The sequence below is a fragment of the Varroa jacobsoni genome, unplaced genomic scaffold (genome assembly GCF_002532875.2).
Source record: "Varroa jacobsoni isolate VJ856 unplaced genomic scaffold, vjacob_1.0 scaffold_25, whole genome shotgun sequence".
Classification (NCBI taxonomy): domain Eukaryota; kingdom Metazoa; phylum Arthropoda; class Arachnida; order Mesostigmata; family Varroidae; genus Varroa; species Varroa jacobsoni.
In genome coordinates, this window is record NW_019212927.1 from 262,432 (window position 1) to 285,439 (window position 23,008).

Consider the following 23,008-nt stretch of genomic DNA (forward strand, 5'->3'; position numbering starts at 1 on the left):
TATAAAATGCAGTTCTTCTATAGCTTCAATTGAATTCACGGCTTTTATTCAATATAATTTTCACAACTTGGTTATTTTTCGATAACACAATTACTATACACTATTAGTTATACAGAAAAAGAATTTTCGACAGTTAGGTGTTTTATAACCAGTACTACTTCATTGTACAACTTTTGTACAATTTTCCTTTTAGTGAGGGCCTCCGATGATGAAGAGAGACTGGTGCGAGACCTCTTTCGCGACTACAACAAACTTATACGGCCCGTGGAGGTTCTCAATATGACTGTGGAAGTGGAATTCGGCCTCTCCTTTATTCAACTTATCAACGTGGTATGTAGTATATTCTTTTAATTCAATGCGCAAGTAAAAATACAGCTTAAGCTGAGAAAAGCCAATATCTACGCTAAATCAATTAGATACGAGTATTTCCATATCCGTATTCTCCTTAATTTGCTTTTTTCAGGATCACAAAAAATATTTTAAACATTTAGCCCACCTTAATTTTGAAACATGTGTTCGCTCTAAGATACTCCAAAATTAGTATACGAGTTTTTTCTCATATATTTCGGTAGAATCATTTACGAAGGGTAGCAACCGCATCGTTAAAAACTAAAACACTAAACTGTTCAAAGCTATAAGTTTAAAATTTTAAGATGAAATGGCTAAGTTTGGTAACAGTATGTATTCGCAAACTAAAAACAGAGCCAGCTGCGGTAAAACACCAAGTCTCCGCTGCCCCAGAAGGACTTAGGATAGATATTTGTGGCGAGCAGAATATGTTTGAGAAGGCTTAGACGCTTAAAAACATCACTTTGGCTTTATTTTTTTGGGGTAGTTCAAACTGGACCTATTTTTTAGTGTATTGTAGCTTTCTAACAAGTTGGATTGCTTATAGGATATATTTTACAAAGTACAAGTCTTTGAAAATTGGACATAATTTTAATAAAATTAGTGGTCTGTCAATGTGTAAAATTGCTTAATAATGATTATGATTCTTACTTTCCTTCCAGAATGAGAAAAATCAAATTATGACTTCTAATGTCTGGTTACAGCTGGTAAGTGCCCAAAAAGATCTGAATGAATACACATACAGCATAAGGACACCCTTACCTAGGGGATTTGCTTATTGACAGAAGAATAGTTATAATCTTATGTAAAAGGGACTGCTTTACATAAGAAGGGAAGGCTTTGTGTATGTCCGTTCATTAGAATAAGTAAATCAATAGACAAGAGATGAAATACAAGAATAAATCCTACGTGGATTGCTCTTTTTCATTGGAGGATTGCCTGTAAAATTACATCCAGTTGGATTAAAATTGAGCCGTATAGCCTGACAGTTACTCTTGTTAAAATTAAGGCCTATCTCAGGCCAAATAGTCAGATTGCTTCCAGAATGCATTTTTTAAGATTTATAAGCCCTATGATTACTGTATATGGATCACATCATCTGCTTTGTTCGAGTCGATTTAGTCAGGGTGAACGGAGAGCGGCAAATCAAGAAATGTTCCGCTTGAAAGCATATCTGCGACAAGTTAGTAAACTAAGACAGAATAAAATTTAAAAACATTGACCTATTGAGACGAGTGTCCCATATGCTACTATCGTCCAGCGTTTATCAGCGGAAGATACAAAACACCACAAAGATAAAATACTTATCATGAATGTTAAGCAAATATTACAGAAAGCAAATTCAGTCTGTTGGTGCACGTAGATCTTTTATACATTATAATATTCGACTTAGATGCGGAACAACTCATGGATTTAATAAAAAATATACTAGCAAAACGTGTATAGAAATGGACCTCATTTGATGTAACATACTTCGCATCTAAAAAAAAGCTCTAAAAAAAAATATGACCAGTATTGATGCAACTTTGTTAGTGTTAGATTTTTCCTATGGTAAACATTACTAGACCAAAAATCAGAATTATTATGCGTTTCTTCAATAAATGGCGTTTTTATCACCACCGAAAATTATCAACCTTCTTCCTTATATCTACTTACATGGTTACCGATGAAAAGCAAATCGTTATGAACATAAAATGCTGTTTCAAACTTTTGTAAAAAGAAACGATCTATGTGTTTGATCTTTGCTTATGTGAAACATCTGACTATTCAAGTAAGCTATACTCAGTAGTACAAATGAACGTAGAGCCGATTGTGCCACAAGCCATTGCCTTTCACTTCGATTTTCAAGTAATCCACCCTACACAGCAAATTATAGACATGAATCAGTGGAACGCATTACATCTAGGTCCTCGAACTGTTAATCGAATGTAAAGTTCTGTTTGCAGAAATGGTCAGACTACCAGCTCCGTTGGGACGAGGCTGACTACGGCGGTATTTCAGTACTTCGTCTGCCCCCGGACAAAGTGTGGAAACCTGATATTGTTCTATTTAACAAGTACGTTATAACATTTTATTCGTATATTTTGTGTACTACATAGAGTCAGAATAAAATATTTAGTTTTAATCTCTGTTCATCTACATGGAATGCACCGTCTTTGTCAATGTTATGACTAATTTTATATACTATAGCTTGACATACCAAGCTAAATTACAACGCCTCATGCTTAATCTACCCTTTAGCAGTTAACTTAAAAACACGTTGTAAAATCTTTGTCGTTTTACTCACAGCGCGGATGGCAACTACGAAGTGCGCTATAAATCCAACATACTTATTTACCCCACTGGGCAAATCATGTGGGTGCCTCCAGCCATCTACCAAAGTTCATGTACGATCGATGTGACGTACTTCCCTTTCGATCAGCAAAAATGCGTCATGAAATTCGGCTCGTGGACCTACAATGGTGACCAAGTGTCCTTAAAGCTCGAGCAGGACAACTTCTGGGTTGACTTATCGGATTACTGGAAATCTGGCACGTGGGATATTGTCGAAGTGCCAGCATTCCTCAATGTACACGACAACCGCAAAAGCGGCAAACCGACGGAAACCGATATTTCCTTCTATATAACAATCCGACGAAAAACTCTCTTCTATACGGTAAATTTGATCCTGCCTACCGTACTCATCTCTTTCCTTTGCATCCTTGTGTTCTACTTACCGGCTGAGGCAGGCGAGAAAGTTACCCTGGGCATTTCCATCTTGCTGTCACTTGTCGTGTTTCTTCTGCTTGTATCAAAGATCCTACCGCCCACGTCACTGGTGTTACCACTGATTGCCAAGTACCTGTTGTTCACGTTTCTTATGAACACCATGTCAATATTGGTGACCGTAATCATCATAAACTGGAACTTCCGCGGGCCACGGACGCACAGAATGCCGAACTGGATAAGAGTCCTATTTCTTAAGTACCTGCCAACAATACTCTTTATGAAGAGGCCCAGCAAGACCAGATTAAGGTAAGTGTTCCAACCTTTAGTGGTATATTGTAAAGTAAAATGACAATTTTTCATAACGGACAAATATGGTGCATGTAGTATTGGCTAGTAAATAGGATATCACATTCTGAAAACCTTTGGTCTGCCAATATAACACATTTTTTTTTACATTTTATGTGTATCTACAACCCAATGAATAAACGCAGGCTTTGCGCTTAATCTAATGGGTATAATAATATTTCATGCGATGTAAGATACGAAGTATGCCGACTAGGAGGAACGCTGTTAAGTCGAGGTTCTACGCTTCTTGGCTAGAGATAGATGTTGATGCAGCGCTTTTTTGTTTTTACCTGCGTTTTACTTCACTTTAAGAGTTATTTCTCGATCGGCTTCATCAAACCCTTTTACTCTCACGGATATTCCTAAATATGATTATTACCTGCAAACTGTTTGTCGTTCCAAAGCAAAATACACTCGTGGCATTTGTGTATAAATCCGCACTAACGTAGAACCAACCACAGTAGCTTGGTTGCCTACATGCTACTTTTCTTGCAGCTATATTCAAATCTTTTTCTGGAGCCTGCCTTTGGTTAACCTCAGATCTTACGCTGATACCGTATAAATTAGGATATTTTATAAAAAAATGTTCGTAGAATCCAGTTAAAAGGTTTTACCATGAAAAACATTGTGTCCACTGCGTTTTCTGAATATTTTAACACTTAGATTCTAAATTGCATTCTGGGGGTTCGAAAATTAACGCCAGTTGTATTATATAGCGTTCCCATATCTAAAACTTAAAATGGCGCATTTTTCAAAAGCTAGGTGTCGGCCTAGCTTTATTATCTAAAACTCTCAGAACCTTGACAATTTATATAAACTTTAAAAATCGAAAATTTCAAGCGAAGTCACTAGAAGGTTTCTTAGCGTCAAAAGAAGCCCAGCAGCTCTGCGTGCGTGAGACATTCGAAAATAAATTTATATATGGCATCGAAGCTGTCAAATTTGTAGCATTCGCGCGCCCTAGTCAAATAGATTATTCAATAACTGAAAAGTTGTGCTGTGTACTGCTTGATGGAATAATTGTGCGTCCGATATTAGTCTTTGTGCATACGCATTTTTATGTATAGTTTAAACTATGACACGTTCCAGGCTTGTGCATGCCACAAGTTAACAATACCGGGCGCCCATTGGAGGTGCCTGGCTTCAAACTTTTTTTGTTGGCAGGACAATACCTGCCGTAACCATTTCTGGTACCTGTATTTCTCCGAACTGTCTTTTAAAATCTACGATAGCGGTATGAACACTTACAAGTAAGCTTCTTCACCAGGACCGAAAATACTTGATTGGCGTTCGGTTTGTTTTCGACTATTCCTCATATGTTGCCAATTGTGTACTAGACATATACCGACATCCAGTACAACATTCTAATAAGGTCCTTCTATGGTAACAGAGAGATTCCTTTAGTCTTATTGATTGTCGAATGTCTCTTCGGAGCGCTTCTTCTGGATTCCAGTCTCCTTTTTATTATCCGTGGTGAATGCTCAAATGAATTATGCTTCGAGAGTACGTCATTACGGTCCTTCTGCGAATGTGGTAGTACATACATTATAGCTCTGGCATAGTATGGCGTGCTCCCTCGTGACGGCTTATTTTTTCTAGCCTATGCAATACTCCTTTAAACAAATATGATCGTATTCTTTCTTTTGGCTTCCATAAAGGCTTGATCAGTAATTTGCTCGAACATAGCAAGCGAGTTCCTTTTACCAGTATGAAAACCTTATTTACAACCTGCAGATGTGCCACCATTTGATTATACATTTCGTTTGAGTTATTACAATTCCTAAAGAATAAAATTTAGCCTGGATTATTCTGGATGGAGTATATAATTGATTTCATTGTGATGACTTTTCTTATAATTTAGAGCCAGGGTTAGGTAGATATTTCCAGCGTAATCACGAGTAAGATTGAATCCGAAAATACAATTATCTGATTTCAGATTTCAGCAGGGTTATGCCCTTACTTCCAAAGCTGAGTCATTTTTAAAGAAAAATTATGAAACACAAAAGAAAGCAAAGTATGGGAGCGATTCTTTGGTCGTAAAAAATTGATTCGGTTACAAATTCTGCAAGGCCGTGTACATCTTCAGCTATTCCAAGTCCTCGGAAGATATCCCAGTCTATCTGTGGTTCGTTGAGATAACCCGATGTCGCATTAATATGCTGCTGATCTATGAGTTCTTGCAGCTCCTCGCCTAACTTCATGCGATTTAGGGGTTTCTGAGTCGGCCCTCTCGGCGAGGTGTAGACTGATATCAACCATATCATACTACTGGGGAAGGTAATATCGCAGACGACAACTTCGGATGGGACAGTAATAGCCCTCATTTTGGCACATGAACGGCTTTTTCTTATTAAAATAAGTACATCCCTCTACGGGAGGCCCTACCTTCTCTAAGCTTCACATTATGTTTTTTCGAGCTTCCCTTTTTATTAAAGGGAAGCTCGAGTTTTTTTTTTATGTTTTTACAATTAAAGGAGTCCATCCTTTGTTTTAATAGCCTACTGTGTCCCATTGTGCTCATCTAAATTTCTACGTTGTTTAGTATATTCTAGTAATCTAACAATATCATTGTCTAGCAACGTTTTGAAGGAGTGTTTATTTTTAAGGATAACATTGATTTCGTATATGTTCATCCAACATGTTTGACTTTGTGAATTCGGGTATACTCTAGTTTGCATTTTCGGCAATCTCCGATCGTTCTACGGTGTCGAAATCGAAAAAGTAAATAAAACATGCGAAATAAAAATCTCGAGCCATATAAAATTTATGAATGGTTTTCCGTGTTTAACCTAGATAACATTAACACTAGGACATTAAAAAAGCATTCGAAAACACTGATAAATATGTAACCACAAAATTTAATCATCGCACTATTGAAGTTGGAAGTACGTAAATACACGTCAACTTGTAAATATCAGCTACTTAGTAGTGCCCACAGAATTTGCACGAGATTAAAATAAATCACTGATTGTGCCAATATTATGAGTCATTTTTTCTTGGTATCAGGCCTGTTCTTGTAGCCACCACACCATTAAAAATCGCTCTTACGGAACCAAACAACTAAACAATGTTCTTATTGTTAAGCAGTTTTACACCTGATGAGACTATCTGGGGCTTGCAAATACGATAAACACAACTTCATTTGTCTCCGCTTGACTGCTCGATAAAGGATTATCGATCACAACAAAACTGAAAAAAATGTATAGGGATAACCAACCATGTAAATGCATGTGTCTCTACTGGTTTGTTTTTCAGGTGGATGATGGAGATGCCAGGTTTAGGTGTGCATCACCATCATTTTCACCCTCCGTGCTCTGACAAGGCAAATAAAATGTCTGATTTTGTTGAGTTAGCTGATGTGGCCCATTCTGCTGTAGGCCACTACCCAAACTGTACGCAAAGTCGAGCGAAAAACGATGATGAAGTGCCACCGCATGTTGGTCATGGTCCGCATATGAATGTCGCCAATAATCGTAGGGACTCGGACTCAACCGACGTACTTTACCTGAGCCCAGAGGCCTATCGGGCTACTGAAGCTATAGAGTTTATTGCTGAACACCTACGATGCGAGGATGAATACATTCAGGTATTAGATCTAACCCAAGGGGCAACAATATGTAGTCCATCAAATCTTATGGGAAAATTATATGCGATCCTAATTTACACAACATGTGTTAGGTTGAGTTTGAGGTTAGGTTAAGAAGCACTTTTGCCATATTTGATGATCTAAAGGCATAAGACCTTCTCAGAAGCACAGTAATTTTTTTTGTGTCAGATGTCATACGATGCTCTCTGACATATTCATCGAATCAGATGAACATAATGATATTAGTCATCAAAACTAACAAATTCCGAAGATAGTTCATGTAAATAACGGTACCGCAACTAATTTTCCTTTCTCTCAAAATGGATTAACTAAAAATTGTGTTAAAATAGAACCTCTCGCGGCTTGCCAGTTGTATAATCAGACTTTGTTCGCTTTTCACCTATCATTTTGTATCATAATCACCATCATCATTATTTATCCATTTACACCTTTGTCATTTACATATGCAAGCTAAATTTTAAAAAAAGAAAAAAAAAATATATATATATATATAAGAAAATTGATGAAACAATAAATACAGAAACGTACTTTCAAACATCACTGATGGTGAACTTTGCTAGAATAGAGAGATGGCACCTGCTCCATTTGTAACACGAACATATAGCTGCAACTGTCCGCAAAGGCTAACATGGGATCTTGAAAAATATTGCCTTGCATATCTGCGCCAGTACGCAGTTTCTAATATTATATTATTAGAAGGCTATTCTTATTCATTTTTGAAGATGTTTTTAAGTAGCGGTTTAAAATTCGCTGGGTAGTCGGAAGCGAAACTACTTAAGATATAGAAATCAAAAAGCAAAGTAGTTATTAGTGAATATCTGCTTAGCAGCATGGTAATATAATCGCATATTACTTTATCCCAAGGTACATTATCGTAAAGTAGGATCCTTTCAATAACGTCAAGTTAGATTACACCCATGTTTTTCTGATTTCTAATAGTAGCGTTTTCTTGGCTTGTTACCGTTTTGCAGATCCGGGAGGACTGGAAATACGTAGCCATGGTAATCGACCGTCTGCAGCTTTACATCTTTTTTGCAGTAACTGCAGCAGGCACAATGGGTATTCTGCTTGACGCACCACACATTTTCCAGTACGTTGATCAAGACAAGGTGATAGCAATGCATAAGAAATCTACTGCATGATCGGCGGCACGATTACCGCTGATAACAGCGGCACAAACAGCAGGGTCGGTGGTCAATGCATACATACCTCTTTTATGGACCGAGTCGCTCATATGTCCGGCGTTCGGGGGACAAAGGGGAAAGAAGACGACAGAGAGAGCAGCAACGCAACTTCTGGGCGCTGGTGTTCATCCACTAGCTCAAATGCCTTCATCGTGTTAACCGGCTCAAAAAGCACTCAACGGCATATGGTTGGCGTTCTCTTTGGTGCACTGTTGGATATTATGGCAGTGCTAGTTTAACTGAAAAGTGCAGTCGATGATGTTACTGGAAGCGTGCCCTTTATTGGCAAATAAGAATAGGTCCGAATTTAGACTTATTCTTGAGAAAACTCTTGTTAGTAGGTATCCATGTCAAACTCCAATACAAAAACAGAGAGATGGTAGACCTATGGCCGTTGGGAAGTTCCCTTGAAAGGTAAGAAGAGTGCCTTCTCATTAAAATAAGCCGACTAACGGTCTTACATAAAAGCTTAATATAACTAAACCAAGCTAAACTGAATATACAAATCTATACAAGAAATGCGAAGAATATAAAAAAAAAAATTAAGGACAATAGAAAATACAAACGACAATGGGATACCACTGTAAACACCTAACGCATATATTAATTAGGAAACGAAATCTGATGGAATGTTACAAATCTATTCTTCGCTAATCCCATCAATTCTGTTAAAAACGTACAGAGCCAAATGAAGGTAATACTCAAATGGAATGACCTAATGGGAACTCTACCTATCGACGAAATCAGTTTTCGAAATATCGACGAGTTTGACCCATCGGAATTACGAGCCACCATGTATGGCAAAACAGTTTAGCAGCATGAAAACCTTCAGCTTTGGCACATAACAGAGGAATCTGATATTATTATTATTTAGCAGCTACAGGTTACGCCCGAGGGAAATTTGTAGGATACCATCATTAAAGATGATGCCCGCTACTAATGGATTTCCGATAGTGTGACAGGCACTTATATCAACTTTGTTAGATATTTCCTTAGTGACAACGTTAAAATCGAGTCGGAGCAAATGTAAAGTGAACATATAAACATGACTGCATACTAAATAGGCTGGTTTCTGTAAAATTTTTCTGTATCCGATTCAAGCCTGTTTCCATCTGCTAATTACATGTCCAGCAAGCATAAGTAGTTCGTGGTCTTATTAATGAATAATATACAACAACAACTAAGGTTTCAATATTTTCAACAAGGCAGCAATATTTTCATATAGTAACGACAAAATTATTGTAACCTATGATTTTGGATTCTTTTCTATTTTACCAAAGAAATTGTTCTGCATATAGTAAGTCACTGTATACTTACTTGCATATTTGGAATTACTACATATTTTGGCTGATTTTGCGCTATATTAAGAACATGACGAGTATAGCAGACAAAACTTTTCCATTATGATCAACACACCCTGCCTTATCTGGAAGACTCGGCATACTTCATAATCCTATATTTTAATCCGGGATTCAATTCGGGATATTTTAAATTTCGTTTGAAAGCTAAGCACTAAAATATGCAACTAAAAACGTATTTCATTATGGACTTTCTATTACATAAACAGGCTTGTGGTCGTTCTTTTTTCACTGCTTCCTTGAAATTTTTCTTATGAACAGAAAAATGAATTGCACCGTAGTCATCGGCTTTCTCATTATTCAAGATTGACGTACTGCTGCTACGGCAACTATCAGCCACCATCGTTCGGTGTAGTCCGCGCTAGCAGCAACTGCCCCCCAAGATTGTACTAGTAGTATTTGACAAACTACGTAATAACAACGGGAACTTACGTCCATGTTACTTATTACAATTGTGTGTGTTGCATAACTGCTACTATTGTTAATACTATAAGTAGTCTTCTTTGGCTGCTGCTGATTATGTTCATAATTAATGGTTAATAATAACAAGCTAACAACAGTGATGTGTATAAGTAGGAACATTATTATTAACTATATTACACTATATACATATAGGAATAATACTATCAAGCAAACAACCTTGTCAAAGGCAACCAACTTGGTATTAAACAAAAAAAGAAAGCCACTGCAGAAGGTACTGCAGACCCAGTTACGATGAATAACAAGTACCACTCAAGTGAACAGTGCAGCTATTATAACCTAGAGTTAAATAATGCTATAATAATATAGTAGCATTAATACTATTCCTACCATCATTATTATTGTTGTTAATACAATTAATAAAGGTTATTGAACAGTCTTAGTAATAATGTCAGCTCATCAGATAACAATATGTCAGCTACGTTCGAATGATAAAAGCTGCGACGACGATTAGAGAAAGGGAGAATACCGCTAAAGACTGTCTAAGATTTACACTGTCATGGCCTGAATCCGCCGCCATAGACTGGTGCTGTCTTGCTATTATTGTTGATAATTATAATCTAAACACTCAATTCTACGTGCAGCTGAAGAGCAGCAGCGTGTTGGTCTGTCCTTCCCGGCAGAGCCGCACGGTCAACGGGTCCGCCCCCAAATTACAGTACATCAGACAAAAGTAAATACTACTATTGTTCCCACAGCAAATGCATATGACAAGATGAACATTTAGACAATGAATGATACGATTACAGACATGACAATTTTACACAGACATTTACACCAGCAACAGTTAGTTATACGCACCACGGTGACAACTATGCGCATTGGAGGATCTACAATGATAAACAACTGATCTAATTTCTTCACGACTTCTCCACTGGTTGCTCTAGTGCTTCCCAAAGGTTCGTTATACGGCTTTTCAACCTTACCATTTGCTATGATTGCCTTATAAGGTCATCGTATTTATAGAGTAGTATTTTGATCAATTTTTCATTTACTTTTCCCGTATATATCTTAATTCGCCCAATACTAGATGCTCAGACGCTTAATCTTGTTTATTTTTTATTTTCATATAACGAAAAGTATAACAGAATAACATTCATACTCCTTGATATTGGCCTCAATGTATAATACAGTAATAGCTGATAAAAGGCAGCTCACCAATTCTGTACCGAAAGAACTGGTTAAACAGATCTTTTTCTCTTATTTGGCGACTCGTCATACGTTATACTTGAATATACATTATCCATAAGTATATATTGACCTCATAAAATTCTAGACCAATTGCGAAGACCAAATGGTCCATACATCTAAATGTATCTTTAATATTCAATCCTGCTTGTTTCAATAACTAGCGTGCACATTCCCTTCACAACAGTAAAAATTAAAGGCGCAACGCACGAACTATATTATATAAGTCCCGAGTTGCGCGCTGATCGTTAAGAACATTTCGATATGCAATCCATTCATGTAATTGTTGCTTGAAGTAACAGCCTTGTACTATAAATGCTAAGATAATGCAAATTACGTATTCGAGGTCAACTTGGTTAGCCCTATGGTTTGCTGAAGTTTATTCTTTGCGTATATCCTTGTTCGGAGAGCGATCCAAATTCTATCTATCTTCCGTTTCTGATTACAAAGAAGACTAAAGCACAAATTAAGTGTAAGACTGTGTTTTTTAGGTGCGCCGCTATTTATTGATCAGTTTGCAGTAAACAAGACTAAGTTCCGATCAAGGTGACTGTTATGCAGCACTAAATTACGTGCTGCCTAACTTCTAGGCAAAAACGACGATCCTGCTACAAGCGTTGCTCTATTCGTCGCCGAAATATTAAGATTCATAGAAGCATTGGGCAACGTTATCAAATGCTACAACTGCCACAAAAATATAGTCTTGAACGACGCGATTTACAATTTGGTGTCTCAATATGCGGCATATATACATATATATATATGGGGCTTTATTTGACGCGATGCGTGTATGCATATATCGCATCTCGGAGCAAATATATATATATATATATATATATATATATATATATATATATTAAGAGACATCAATAAAGGAATTGCAAGACACGTGCTAGCCATGCGCATATATATTCAGTAATAAATAATCACATTTAGGTAACAACCGGAACGGAGTATTACGAAGAGCATGTCATAAGTACAAGCCATTCATTGAGTTGACAGCAGTTCCGACCAGAGGGATACGGAACTAACGCATGACTCAAAAGTTCGGCGGCCAAGCTACAGGATTCACCGTGATATATATGAATAAAAATGCAGCACTTTTGAAAACGATTAAGTGTTACGCATTACCAGTGACATTTCCATCCAGTTTAAGTTAATTTACCTGCCACGCTTTGCCTCATAGCACCATTCTGGTCGCGTTTCCTCATCGCATTAACTACGGCATATTATTGATATAGCTAATGCTGCAAAACAAAAATTGCATAGCACATAAAAAAAACTAAAATCTACGAGTACCAACAGCAAACTTAGGCAAAAGATACCTAACTCTTATCTGTGAACTTTCACGGAATAAAGTCGCCTTAAAGAATAGTAATAGCAGATAACACCTGTAATCACCTCTGTAAACGCTATCAGAGCAAATAGGTTATCAAGATTAGAAAACAGAGTAAAATCAGCACGTAAAAACATCTATTGCGGATTACTCTACACATAAGTGATGATTTTTGTGAAAGCCATAGTTATTAGGACTAATAATCAATAATAATTTAATCGTCCATCGCATTCAAAGGACGCTGAGCCTACAGATAATTTTTAGCCTATATCAAACTGTACAGAATTTAATATTTTAGCTGTGCACATTTGTCTGCTCAGTGGGTTCACTTTGATTTTTCTGCATATTAGACTGTGTGTGAACCAGAACATTTCAAAGTAATTTCTAGGTCATTTTAAGCTGACAGGAGATCACATTATGTTTATACTTGCTGAACGAAACATAAAGCACTAACGCTACATTTAGCGGAACGCCAAAAACTCTTTTTTACTTTATTCGTAAAAGCGAAAGAGCCATTTTGAAAGACATCCTTGTAATTTGTTACCTCACGTTTGTCAATGATTATCCGAACTGTTGAACACAAACTTCGTTTCTAGAGCCGTTTATTATGCAGTGCTGCAATTCTAGGTGTCACAAGTAGCACAGCTTTGAACACAAAAACTAGTATATTGTTTATTGTGTAATCTGTTAGTGGGTTTATATATTCCATTCAAGACACACTCTTTTGAATCGTAGACTCACTACAACGTACCAAGGTCCTTTCGAAATAAAAAAAATGCTGATCATAGAGGCAATAGACGACACCCTGCTGCCGGGGTGTTTTCCTACGTGACAGATTATTCGCCCGTTGTTAAATACCACCACGGCATTAGATGTGCCATTAAGGAACAAATGCTTTACGAGGCAATAGCGGGCATACCCATGTACTTAGCTGGGCCCGATGCTTATTGTTGATGGTTAATGCTCCGTATTCCCTTAGCCGATTATTCTGCAGCTATTTTCTAAATGAAGAGTAAGATGGCAATACTGGCTAACAAAGCTGGCCGTCAAATAATACCACTACTAATAATGTTAAACTCCCGTCATTTCCCTTATTATTATTAATGATGGCGGTTGTTACTTATTATAACCAACTCCAATAATAATGACGACTCTTAATGAAAGCGATAGTGTGTGACTGTTTGTCTAGTGCGTGCAAACGAATGTAATAAACGATTGATCGCTTGACAAATTTAAGAACGCGTGCGCTTTAAGGACTATTGCTATAGTCCTTATTGCGATCCCCATTATTAACGATGAAGAATATTTATGAATGGAATTATTCTAACGGTACGCTTGATCATGATGATATGAAAAGTAGCAATTATAACAGCAGTCGTGAAAGTCATCGAGGTGTTCTCCATGAGGAAGTGACATATGACAACAAAATACTAGAGGCAGAATAGGTAATTAATGACTAACACAATATTACATAGCAATGGTGATAATTATGAATCTAATGATGACAATGACTGTCGGGTTAGTCGGACCTCGATCAAACGGACGGTATCTATTGTGCTAGTTTATCTGATAATATTGAATGCCAAACGACTCAGTGATGAATTACGGGTATTTATATCGATGATAAAGCTGTTATGACTATTATTAGGACAGTTATTATTTTCAATTCCTTGCATCGCCTTTCGGAGGTAAAACGGGAAGTTATTTGGCAGTCTGCATCCGCAGTGACCGAAGGCGATTGAACATTTGAAGAAATTTAGTTGCTAACCGCTTTGCTGTTGAGATGGAAAGTTCATTTTCAAATTGAAAGCACACCGAACATATAAAATGTGTGATGTAAATGAAGACGACTGTAAGTAGCTTTAACAAAATTTATAAAAATGATCCCTCCTCTATGACAAATGGACGATTCAGATAATAAAACTGATTAGGAATTTCGTTCGAACAAAACCACTACGCATTATATATTGAAGGAAATGACGATGGTGGTTATATAACAGCTTGACACATGACGAAACGTAGACCGCTGATGGACAGTATTCCTGGGCGTCCATTGGAGAGCTATGTCCAACCACCTAACCTCTTTTAACGATTATCTGTAAAATCCGAAGCGGCAGAGACCGTAGCAGCGCCAGCGGCGGTCTGTCGCCATTTGCAACTCCATGGCAGCTTGTCCGACAAGTTCACGCTATATGTGAGCTTGTCAATTTATCTGTAGATAGTCAGTAACATGAATAATGATTACTACAATAAAGAAAAAGGAGACTAAGTATATACGAATAAACAGCCTAACACGATAAATATAATAAATTAAAGCGAAACAACAGTAACGAGAATATTGGTATCATCAACAGCAGCAACTGCAACAACATTGACAGCAACATAAGTATAGTATGAAAAATGAAAACAATATCAACAACAATAAGCCAGCAAGCATAAGCAAGGGGAAACAGAGGAGCACTAACACGCAAGGCCAACAGTAGTTTCCCTTACTGCGATATATTTAAACATTAAACAAGGCCACCTAAACATAGTAGAAGCAGTAGACACACAGACAAGCAGCGACGTGATGTCTCTGAACTACAACATTACCTGGACCGTGCGATAGCTCTTCCGCTCCAGTTTACATCTTCTGGAAGGGCAGTGCTCTGTTGTAAATACTGGAACAAACTACACGGTCATAATTGTAAGTGTTAAATAGCATACAGTAGTATATGAGTTAACAAATTGCTTATAATATCCAAGCCATAGGGATTGTCGGCCCTAAACTATTAGTAAATCGGTGCCAGAAGCTCCCATAACGACGGCATCATTATCGTTAAGAAGAACCTTGCTAGAGAATGTCACTTGGTGACGAACGGACCGAAGGCCTAAACGTAGCGTCTCAAGTTGCATCGAAAGAGACTGGATCCGCTTGCTTGTTCGCAATAAGTACAGCTGCTACTGTGCTGTGCTAATGTCCGGAGAAGTCACACCTTGTCTTAAGAGGCGGTGCTTAATCGAGGGCTCTCCTGGAAACGCATTTTGTACATTTGTACCTACAGCAAAGTGGTTTCCCGCTCTTAAGGGCGCTATATCACTTCAACTCTGTGGACACCGTTACCATTGGCAGCTCAACTCCACTGCGCCTGGATATACTCTTCAAGTAATAATCTACACTCAGAAGAAGAGCTCAGCAGTTAGGCAGGCAAGAGGCATAGATAGATATATAGATTCGTGGTCAACGCAGGTGCCCCTTTTCTCTCCCTCTTTTTTCAGCGGCTATGGTGTGCAACTTGGCAGCTCGGCAATTCCGGGGCACTAGTTCCAGTTTACCAGTGGGCTCCACACTTCATCCGCCTTCACCCGTACGTATGGGCAAGGTCAAATCAGTCCCTCCTGAATTCACCTATTTTATGCCCCAGGCTTGCAGTGGTTGTACATAAAGAAGTATATTTTGAAGGTGAAGACGTAGAAATGTAGATATCTGTTATGGAAGACTATGAAAAAGGAAAGAACGATAGATTCGTGTGCTCGTGTTAATACAGCCTTTCCAGTAGCAACTGCACCTTGTAGAAACGAAGCAGTAGCAGAGATTGGAAAGGTAATAAGCATGCCTGCCAGGCTGATAATTATTGTTATTATTTACTAAATACAACTACAAGGGAATATGTACACAAAGAGCACCACAAAGCTCGACTATGTGTAAGATCAATGATTGGGCGCCCAACCAGGAAAACGTAAACCCTCACACTCTAAGACACCACGCTATTCATTGTGGGAAATTGGTTCAGCTGATACAGCTAATGAATTAATAGAAGCAGAAAAAGAAAAGAAACACCGCAGTCACCTTTATTAAAATGCAAGCTTTTATATTTAAATATTATATGTGATAATACCAAAATAGCTAATAGCGGTCAATGAAAGTTAATGATCGAAGAAGAAAACTGATGGGAACTGGACTCATTGCATCGTGGCTATCGCTGTGATGTGAGACAGCTTGATTCGACACTCCTAGGGATGCATTCGCTCTTCTAGAGAAGTCTACTGCTTTTAAAGCAAGTTGGCTTTACCTAATGAACATGTTGTTATGTAATAATTTCAAGTTAACAAACAGGACACAGCGAGGCTTAAAGCCGATTTCAACGTGATATTTGAACCCATGTAGTATATAGAGCAGCAATTTGATTCAACATGTCTAAATTGTACTACGTCGCGGGACCCTATTGTATTACGGTTAAAATTTCAGTGGCGACAAAGTGCGCGTACTATGTGAATATTTATAAAACTCAGTTTAGCGCAAACAGTTCTAACGTATACGCGAGATTTCATTCACATCAAATTAATATCGCCATATTTAGCAGACGCTATTCAAGAAAAATAATATGCTGGGCGATAATTTTTTCTATGTTTCGATTTCGTTGGTGCTCAGGAACGGAGTGTTTGTAGAAATTAGATTAACTGGAAATTAAAGCATCTAAAAAAGGTAAACGAAAATCAAGCTAGTCATGAACAGTGCTAAAACACTTTCTATACAAAGTAATTTCGGACACGCATACTGATATTGATTATTTTTATCTTAGCCGTCAATTTCATTTTATCAAATTACCTTTTTGTTATTGTCCAATTACTGCAAGCAGTAAAAAATTTCAAAGCTGTATTTTCTTTGCTCCAAGCTCGGCCTGTGCTCAGAGATCGTCCTTTTTGTAACAGGCTTGTTATTAAATAACTGGCTGCGTATATGGTGTATACCTATGGCATACAATGATCTGCAGTGTCACTTTTGTACTAGCACGCAAACGTATTAGGTGCGCGCATACGGGAAAAATACCGGTACTCGGTACTGCTCAATATCGCTACGATTGATTCAAGGCACTGCTCACGTCTCGGATGGTCGCTCGACCCAGCGTGTCCCGCCTCAGCTTGGCGCGGTCGCCACCTCACCGGTCATGCCGTTCCCGTTAAAAACAATGAACATTTAAGTATAGATTCATAATTTCTTTTTATAACACACATTACTGGCGCTAAATCATTTATCACAATGGATCAGTTAGATTATGGAAGTTAATCAATTTTTCAGAGCTGAACTGGAAATAAGAACGATGAGAAGTGGAAGGCATGGCACAGAGGTGCATGGCACAACAATCGACTATTCGAATGATGGCGACAAGGGTAGCGGGTGCGGCTGGACGATGCATCGACGGCGGCTCGAATACTACTTACCCACTTCAGTAGAATAGAAACACAACAGCGTACTGTTATCAACATGATTTCACGTATAAGTATTCATTTGTGTAATAATAAACTAGAATAGAGGTACTATTACTACCAACTAATAGTAATTATTATGGTAACATTACTACGGATGATACAGTAGTATATCTATATCGCACAGCGCCTGATACTGAAGTTGAATGAAACAGTATAGAAATTATTATAATAACGATAACAATAAAAATGTATCTATCTAAAATTAAGCTTGTTTTCCTTTTAGCGTTCATATACAACGTATGTTACGTTTAGTTAGTATGTAGCTGGATCGATCAATACGACACTAACAGTTTTGAAAAATAGTAAATTATGCGAAGCTTTGCCCATAAGTTGCACCTGAAAATGGCGTGTTAAAAGATAAACAATGGTAACAATTATTTATGTACTCTATTATCATATTATTATCTGTGCATGTTTTTTACGTTACGTCTGAAGCGTTTAGGTCGGTCTTAATCTAGAATTGTATTTATTACGACACACTTTTGCTCCATATATATTTAGCGAAAATACCCAACATGACACCTCACAAAACTGTAATTCATCTTTTACCTAGCTGCATTCGTGAATAATGTTGTTCCTTAACCAAAATATGTATAATATACACATTTTTCAACAATCATTAATTGTACTTTCATAATTTACGGCATAGTTTTTTTTATGGCGTTCAGAAGAACGGTGTGTAGATATACAATTAATTCGATTGTATTTCTTTATTTCACTCAATTTCAACAGAAAGACAACAAAACGCTTCTTTGATGTTGAGATCATGCATAAGGCCGTTTGTTTCACAATGCAACAAAAGGGGCATCTACAGCTCCTTTTTCGGTTTTACAAAATCCGCGGCTACCGTTTATTGACCTGTATAATTATGAATTTTAAAAACTTTTTTCACTTTTCAACATTGGCCTAAAATTTTACACTAGCCAACTGACAGTCATGAATTGATATAGTGAAGACGCACCATGCTCGAGAGGGCTTTACGTTGTCCACTGTTAACGATTCAGTTATTCTTAAAGTACTTTCTTTTTGATTTCCAATACTTTAATGATTATAGACCTATCACCATACACTACCGAGACTTCACGGACAAGATTTTATCTCAATAATTAATATTTGCATTACGACTCCGATATCAACTTGCCAAATTTTTCATCAGTTCCGTTGGCATTTTCCGAGCAATTTGAATGAGATAATTTAGTACTAAAAAAAAAAAGAACAGAATCTATATGTTCACGCCACATTCAACGGATAGTTTTTCGTGCCTTAAAAACGTTTTTTTTTTTTAATTTTATCGCTTATCTCAAGGATGTATTGCTATCGGTCCAACCGTTTTTTTTTTTTTTTATAGAATATCGTAATATAATTACTGTTTGAGAAATAAATTTTTTTCAGTCAATATCCTTTAGGCAATTATATTTAAAATTCCAAGATTATTAAAATATTCTGAGAGTCTTTTTAAAGCGAGATAAAGGAGAGAGACCTCACGAAGTTCAGACGATCTCCAAAATAAACCCTGTATTCATAATAATAATAATAATAATTTTGATTATCGTTTCTAGGTTGTTCGAATGAAACCTTATACGTCATTAAAAAAGAAACACGTATTGAAAAACGAAAATTGAAATGTATGTTTTGATTCTAATTTTAATTTCCAAATTTTGATGTTTCATGTACATTATGCTTGTTATGTGTTAGGCTTTGGTTGTAATTACATGATTTGGGAGTGTTTAATTATGAATCCAAAAAATACTTATACGGGAAACACATAATCACTGGTTCAAAAGAACTTAACTTTCGGTCGAATATTTAAGAATATTATTATTTTTTTTTTTTTAATATTGCAAAAAAGATACAATTATAAAAAAACGTGAAATGGCGCAATAGGTAACCACCCATCAATTTGGGTCGTGAAGAAAGATCTGAATGGTACAGCAGTTACCATTATATGGTGAAGAGATTACACCCTGCTACATTATAAAACTAGTATTTTGCGGCTTTCGGGAACGATTAAAGCAGATTTACCAAGTACTTAAATATATTGATCTTACTCACCATCCTAAAATAGAATCTGAGTTGTTTTTTGTCAGTACTGTAGTTAACATGTAAACGCACTTCAAACAGTACTTGACGCCTTCCAAGAAAGATAAGGAATTTGATGTTTGTTGATATGAAAAAAGCAATTCAATATACAGATCTCAAATGCATTTTTACCATGCCCTAACTTCTTGTATTTGGAAAGAATGCAAAAAAGGTAAAGAAAAAGACAGCTAAATTAAAGAGAACAAAATTATATGAACATTTCTTTTTAGTATAAAATCCACGTAATTATCTTTCATCTTTTATCTTCGCTGGCGCTAGAAGTTGCAGTTCAAGGAATTAAGCATGAAAAGATCAACAGGTTTCTTTTCAGCCTATCGTATATAAACTAGGTGTCTTGTTTGAAAAAAAGAACTATGATTACGCAGAAAGCTCAGGTTCCTTTTTTCTAACCATTCTCTGTAAAGCAAACTGTATCATGGAGTTGACAGACAAAGTCATTGTTTTATTCATTATACTGAATAAGAACATGTCTTATCTAGAGTAGTTTACAGTATGTAAGTGCTTTGTGGATGTGAGAGTTATGTAAGGTTATAACAAGTTGAAGTGCAGACAAATACTGAAAAATGTTTAAAAACGATTAAGAAGCTCGCCTGCGCTGGGCGTACGTAGTACACAATAGGAATGAATAGCACCTTCTTAGTTTGTTTTTTAGTCCGAAACGGAACCTAGTGGAACAGTTAATATTAATGCTGAGAAATTGGATTCTAAAACTGAACTGAAAAAATCGTCATCTCTCCAAAGACAAGTGGGGTTCCTGGGAAAGCGATCGATAGCGCAATAAAACCGACCAAGATAGGGTCCACTGTGTCACTAATTGACCACAACATTCGATTTGTGACAGCCGCGTTTGAGAAGAAGCTGTACATGCTGGCATATATGTTTTATGCTAAAAGATTTTGCATACACAAGCTGTTGTTTCTGAAGAGTGTTTACCCCCTTTTTGCGCTCTGCGGCGAAACAGTTTATCTTTCAAAAGGTTCAAACCGTTGGTCGATTTTTCCAGAGTGCCTGTATTAAGCTTGTATTAATATGTTCTAAAAGGCACGGCTGAGAACTACCTTTAAAAAGTTTAAATGAGGAGCGCCAAGGCATCTAGTAATGTGAAAGAATAGAAACTGAAAACGCAGAACATTATTGTAGAAAAAAAGGACGTAGGAGGTTTACAAGTTCACTTGGGAGGGTTGCCAAATATAATAACCTTGCTGAGCTTGGGAAGCCCGCAACAAGTCTGCCCAAACATTTTGCTGGTTATTATCACTTATCTAACCTTAGAAGTACAATCTTGAAAAGCAAGGATTGCTTCTTTAAATTTTAGGAAATGGTACGCCATCTTCTTAATTGTTTAGGGTGACTTTGCCGGAAACCAGTCTTTTGCGATAGGCGAAGCAGTTTTGGGTACATACTTATATACCTCCCTGCTTTTCGCGCTTGCAGATTCCTAGAAAAACCACTTATCAAATCAAATGAAACATTTTGTAAAACTAAATTGAATTAATTATTTTTAAGTAAAGCGTGAACAGATTTTCCGTGGAGAGATTAATTTCAAGGTGTCCGTCAAAGCCAAAGAAAACAACCCATAAATTACAACACAGAAGGTATTGAACAACTGTAAAGACAAGCTTGGAAAGTCTGCGTATCACGAGTGTAATTGTTTCTAGGCTGAACATCTGACGTTCACTGTTTTCTCTCGAGACTGCTTGATTTAACTTGTTTTCTTTCCGGCGTTGTAACTACCCTCTAAATAAGTATTTTTTTCTAACCCATAAAATTTATAAAACATAATTAGTGTTTTATCTTTTTCTAGCATCTCCTATCGTTAGCACGACTGTTTTAGCTTGTTCGTGTCGGTGGAGATGTTTTAAACGCTACAATCGAAGGGGCGTTCATTATAGATTTGTATATAGCCGTTTTAAAGATATTTATACTTGTAAATGTATAAATAATTGGTTCTTGATTGTTTAGTGTACTTTTACTTCAATTTTTATTGCAAGCTCAGGCGCATTTTTACGTACCTCACTGTTTTTGTGGTTTACTGGATTACGTTTTGTAAAAATGTCGAATGTCCAGAAGCTCCGTTTACCACATCAAATAAGGAGACCCTTGGAACTTCAACAAACCGGATAATTTTTAAGCAGAACCTTACTTTCAGTAATCTTAATCGGTTTTTTTTAGCTTCACTTCATCATTATCATTTCACCGGCTTCATTTACCTGTCTGTTCTCCTCTTTCTATAACTCAAAAAATTGTATTCTTCAAGTAATAGTTAAACAAATAAAGGTAGCAAAAAGCAAATTTGAATTACTTCTCCCTTGTTTCTTTGCTCTGCGTGCTCGTCTACTTCATGTGTATCATTTTTAAAAGTGACAATTTCGACATTTCAGAAAAGCGTACTCGAGGAAAAAGCGAAACGAACATTAAAAATTGAAATATATTAAAATCTTTCTTAAACTGATCAAACTTGATGGATCCAATAAAAAACTACTGCAGTTGATAGAATGCTAAAATATTATGATAAAAATAAAGGACTGAAACCACATTTGACGCGACTTAATTATTATGCAATATATAAAGAAAGCTGGCAAAAACCTTTCGCTGTTTCTAGTATTCAAAAAGCAATAGTTTTCAGGAAACTTAATTTATTAATTTGAATTTATAACATCATCAATCCAGGCGACAAAGTACGGTACCTCGGTGTAAACGCCCGGCTTTCTTGGTCGAGCACATCCCGTTCCCCAAGAGATAATGCCTTTAAGCACTGCCCTTTGATTTTCGAACTGCACAGCTGGGCCGCCCGAATCGCCCTGCAAAGTTAGACAGATTGGTCAAATTTACGTACATACCACAGTGATATGCATGTTTGAGAAACACTAATTCCCTGAAAACAGCATGACATTCTTAATACTTGCCATTCTACCACCAATAGTACTCTTTTGCAGTGGATCTTACTAAGAAATTTAGGATCTATTTAGAGGAATGAAGCTTACGCATAGTCCACAAGGCATTTAGGATGCTTAAGAAAAATTACAATGGATCTTTTAAATGAATTGCAAAAAATTCACACTGTAGGAGAACAAAAATTCTCAATAAAACGTTAAGCAAAGAG

General features: G+C 36.9%; 3 protein-coding genes and 1 long non-coding RNA gene across 6 annotated transcripts in view; 2 read left to right on the forward strand and 2 right to left on the reverse strand.

Annotated features, from left to right (window-relative positions):
* Positions 1 to 8,056, reverse strand: part of LOC111258901 (acetylcholine receptor subunit alpha-like 1) — a 71,240-nt gene extending 63,184 nt beyond the window's left edge. The window contains exon 1 of one of the 3 annotated variants that reach the window (XM_022830469.2): positions 7,971 to 8,056. In XM_022830469.2, coding sequence (XP_022686204.1) covers positions 7,971 to 8,009 — 39 coding nt within the window. In that variant the 5' untranslated portion in view covers positions 8,010 to 8,056. Of the gene's footprint in view, positions 1 to 3,065; positions 3,101 to 7,970 lie in introns of those variants that run through there. The other 2 variants (XM_022830497.2, XM_022830505.2) reach the window with 2 other exon arrangements.
* Positions 1 to 8,209, forward strand: part of nAChRbeta1 (nicotinic acetylcholine receptor beta1) — a 20,907-nt gene extending 12,698 nt beyond the window's left edge. The window contains exons 2-7 of the mRNA XM_022830517.2: positions 194 to 330; positions 1,011 to 1,055; positions 2,295 to 2,404; positions 2,638 to 3,363; positions 6,658 to 6,988; positions 7,981 to 8,209. Of these exons, the coding sequence (XP_022686252.2) occupies positions 194 to 330; positions 1,011 to 1,055; positions 2,295 to 2,404; positions 2,638 to 3,363; positions 6,658 to 6,988; positions 7,981 to 8,151 (1,520 nt within the window). The 3' untranslated portion in view covers positions 8,152 to 8,209. The remainder of the gene's footprint in view (positions 1 to 193; positions 331 to 1,010; positions 1,056 to 2,294; positions 2,405 to 2,637; positions 3,364 to 6,657; positions 6,989 to 7,980) is intronic.
* Positions 8,210 to 12,073: 3,864 nt separating this feature from the next.
* On the forward strand, positions 12,074 to 18,007 carry LOC147754004 (uncharacterized). Its single transcript, XR_015310350.1, has 3 exons — positions 12,074 to 15,241; positions 15,814 to 15,902; positions 17,615 to 18,007. It is a non-coding gene; the product is annotated as an uncharacterized LOC147754004 (long non-coding RNA).
* A 4,517-nt stretch (positions 18,008 to 22,524) lies between these two features.
* The window catches only part of LOC111258794 (trypsin-1), a 33,422-nt gene continuing 32,938 nt past the window's right edge, over positions 22,525 to 23,008 (reverse strand). The window contains exon 7 of the mRNA XM_022830327.2: positions 22,525 to 22,706. Within this exon, the coding sequence (XP_022686062.1) occupies positions 22,545 to 22,706 (162 nt within the window). The 3' untranslated portion in view covers positions 22,525 to 22,544. The remainder of the gene's footprint in view (positions 22,707 to 23,008) is intronic.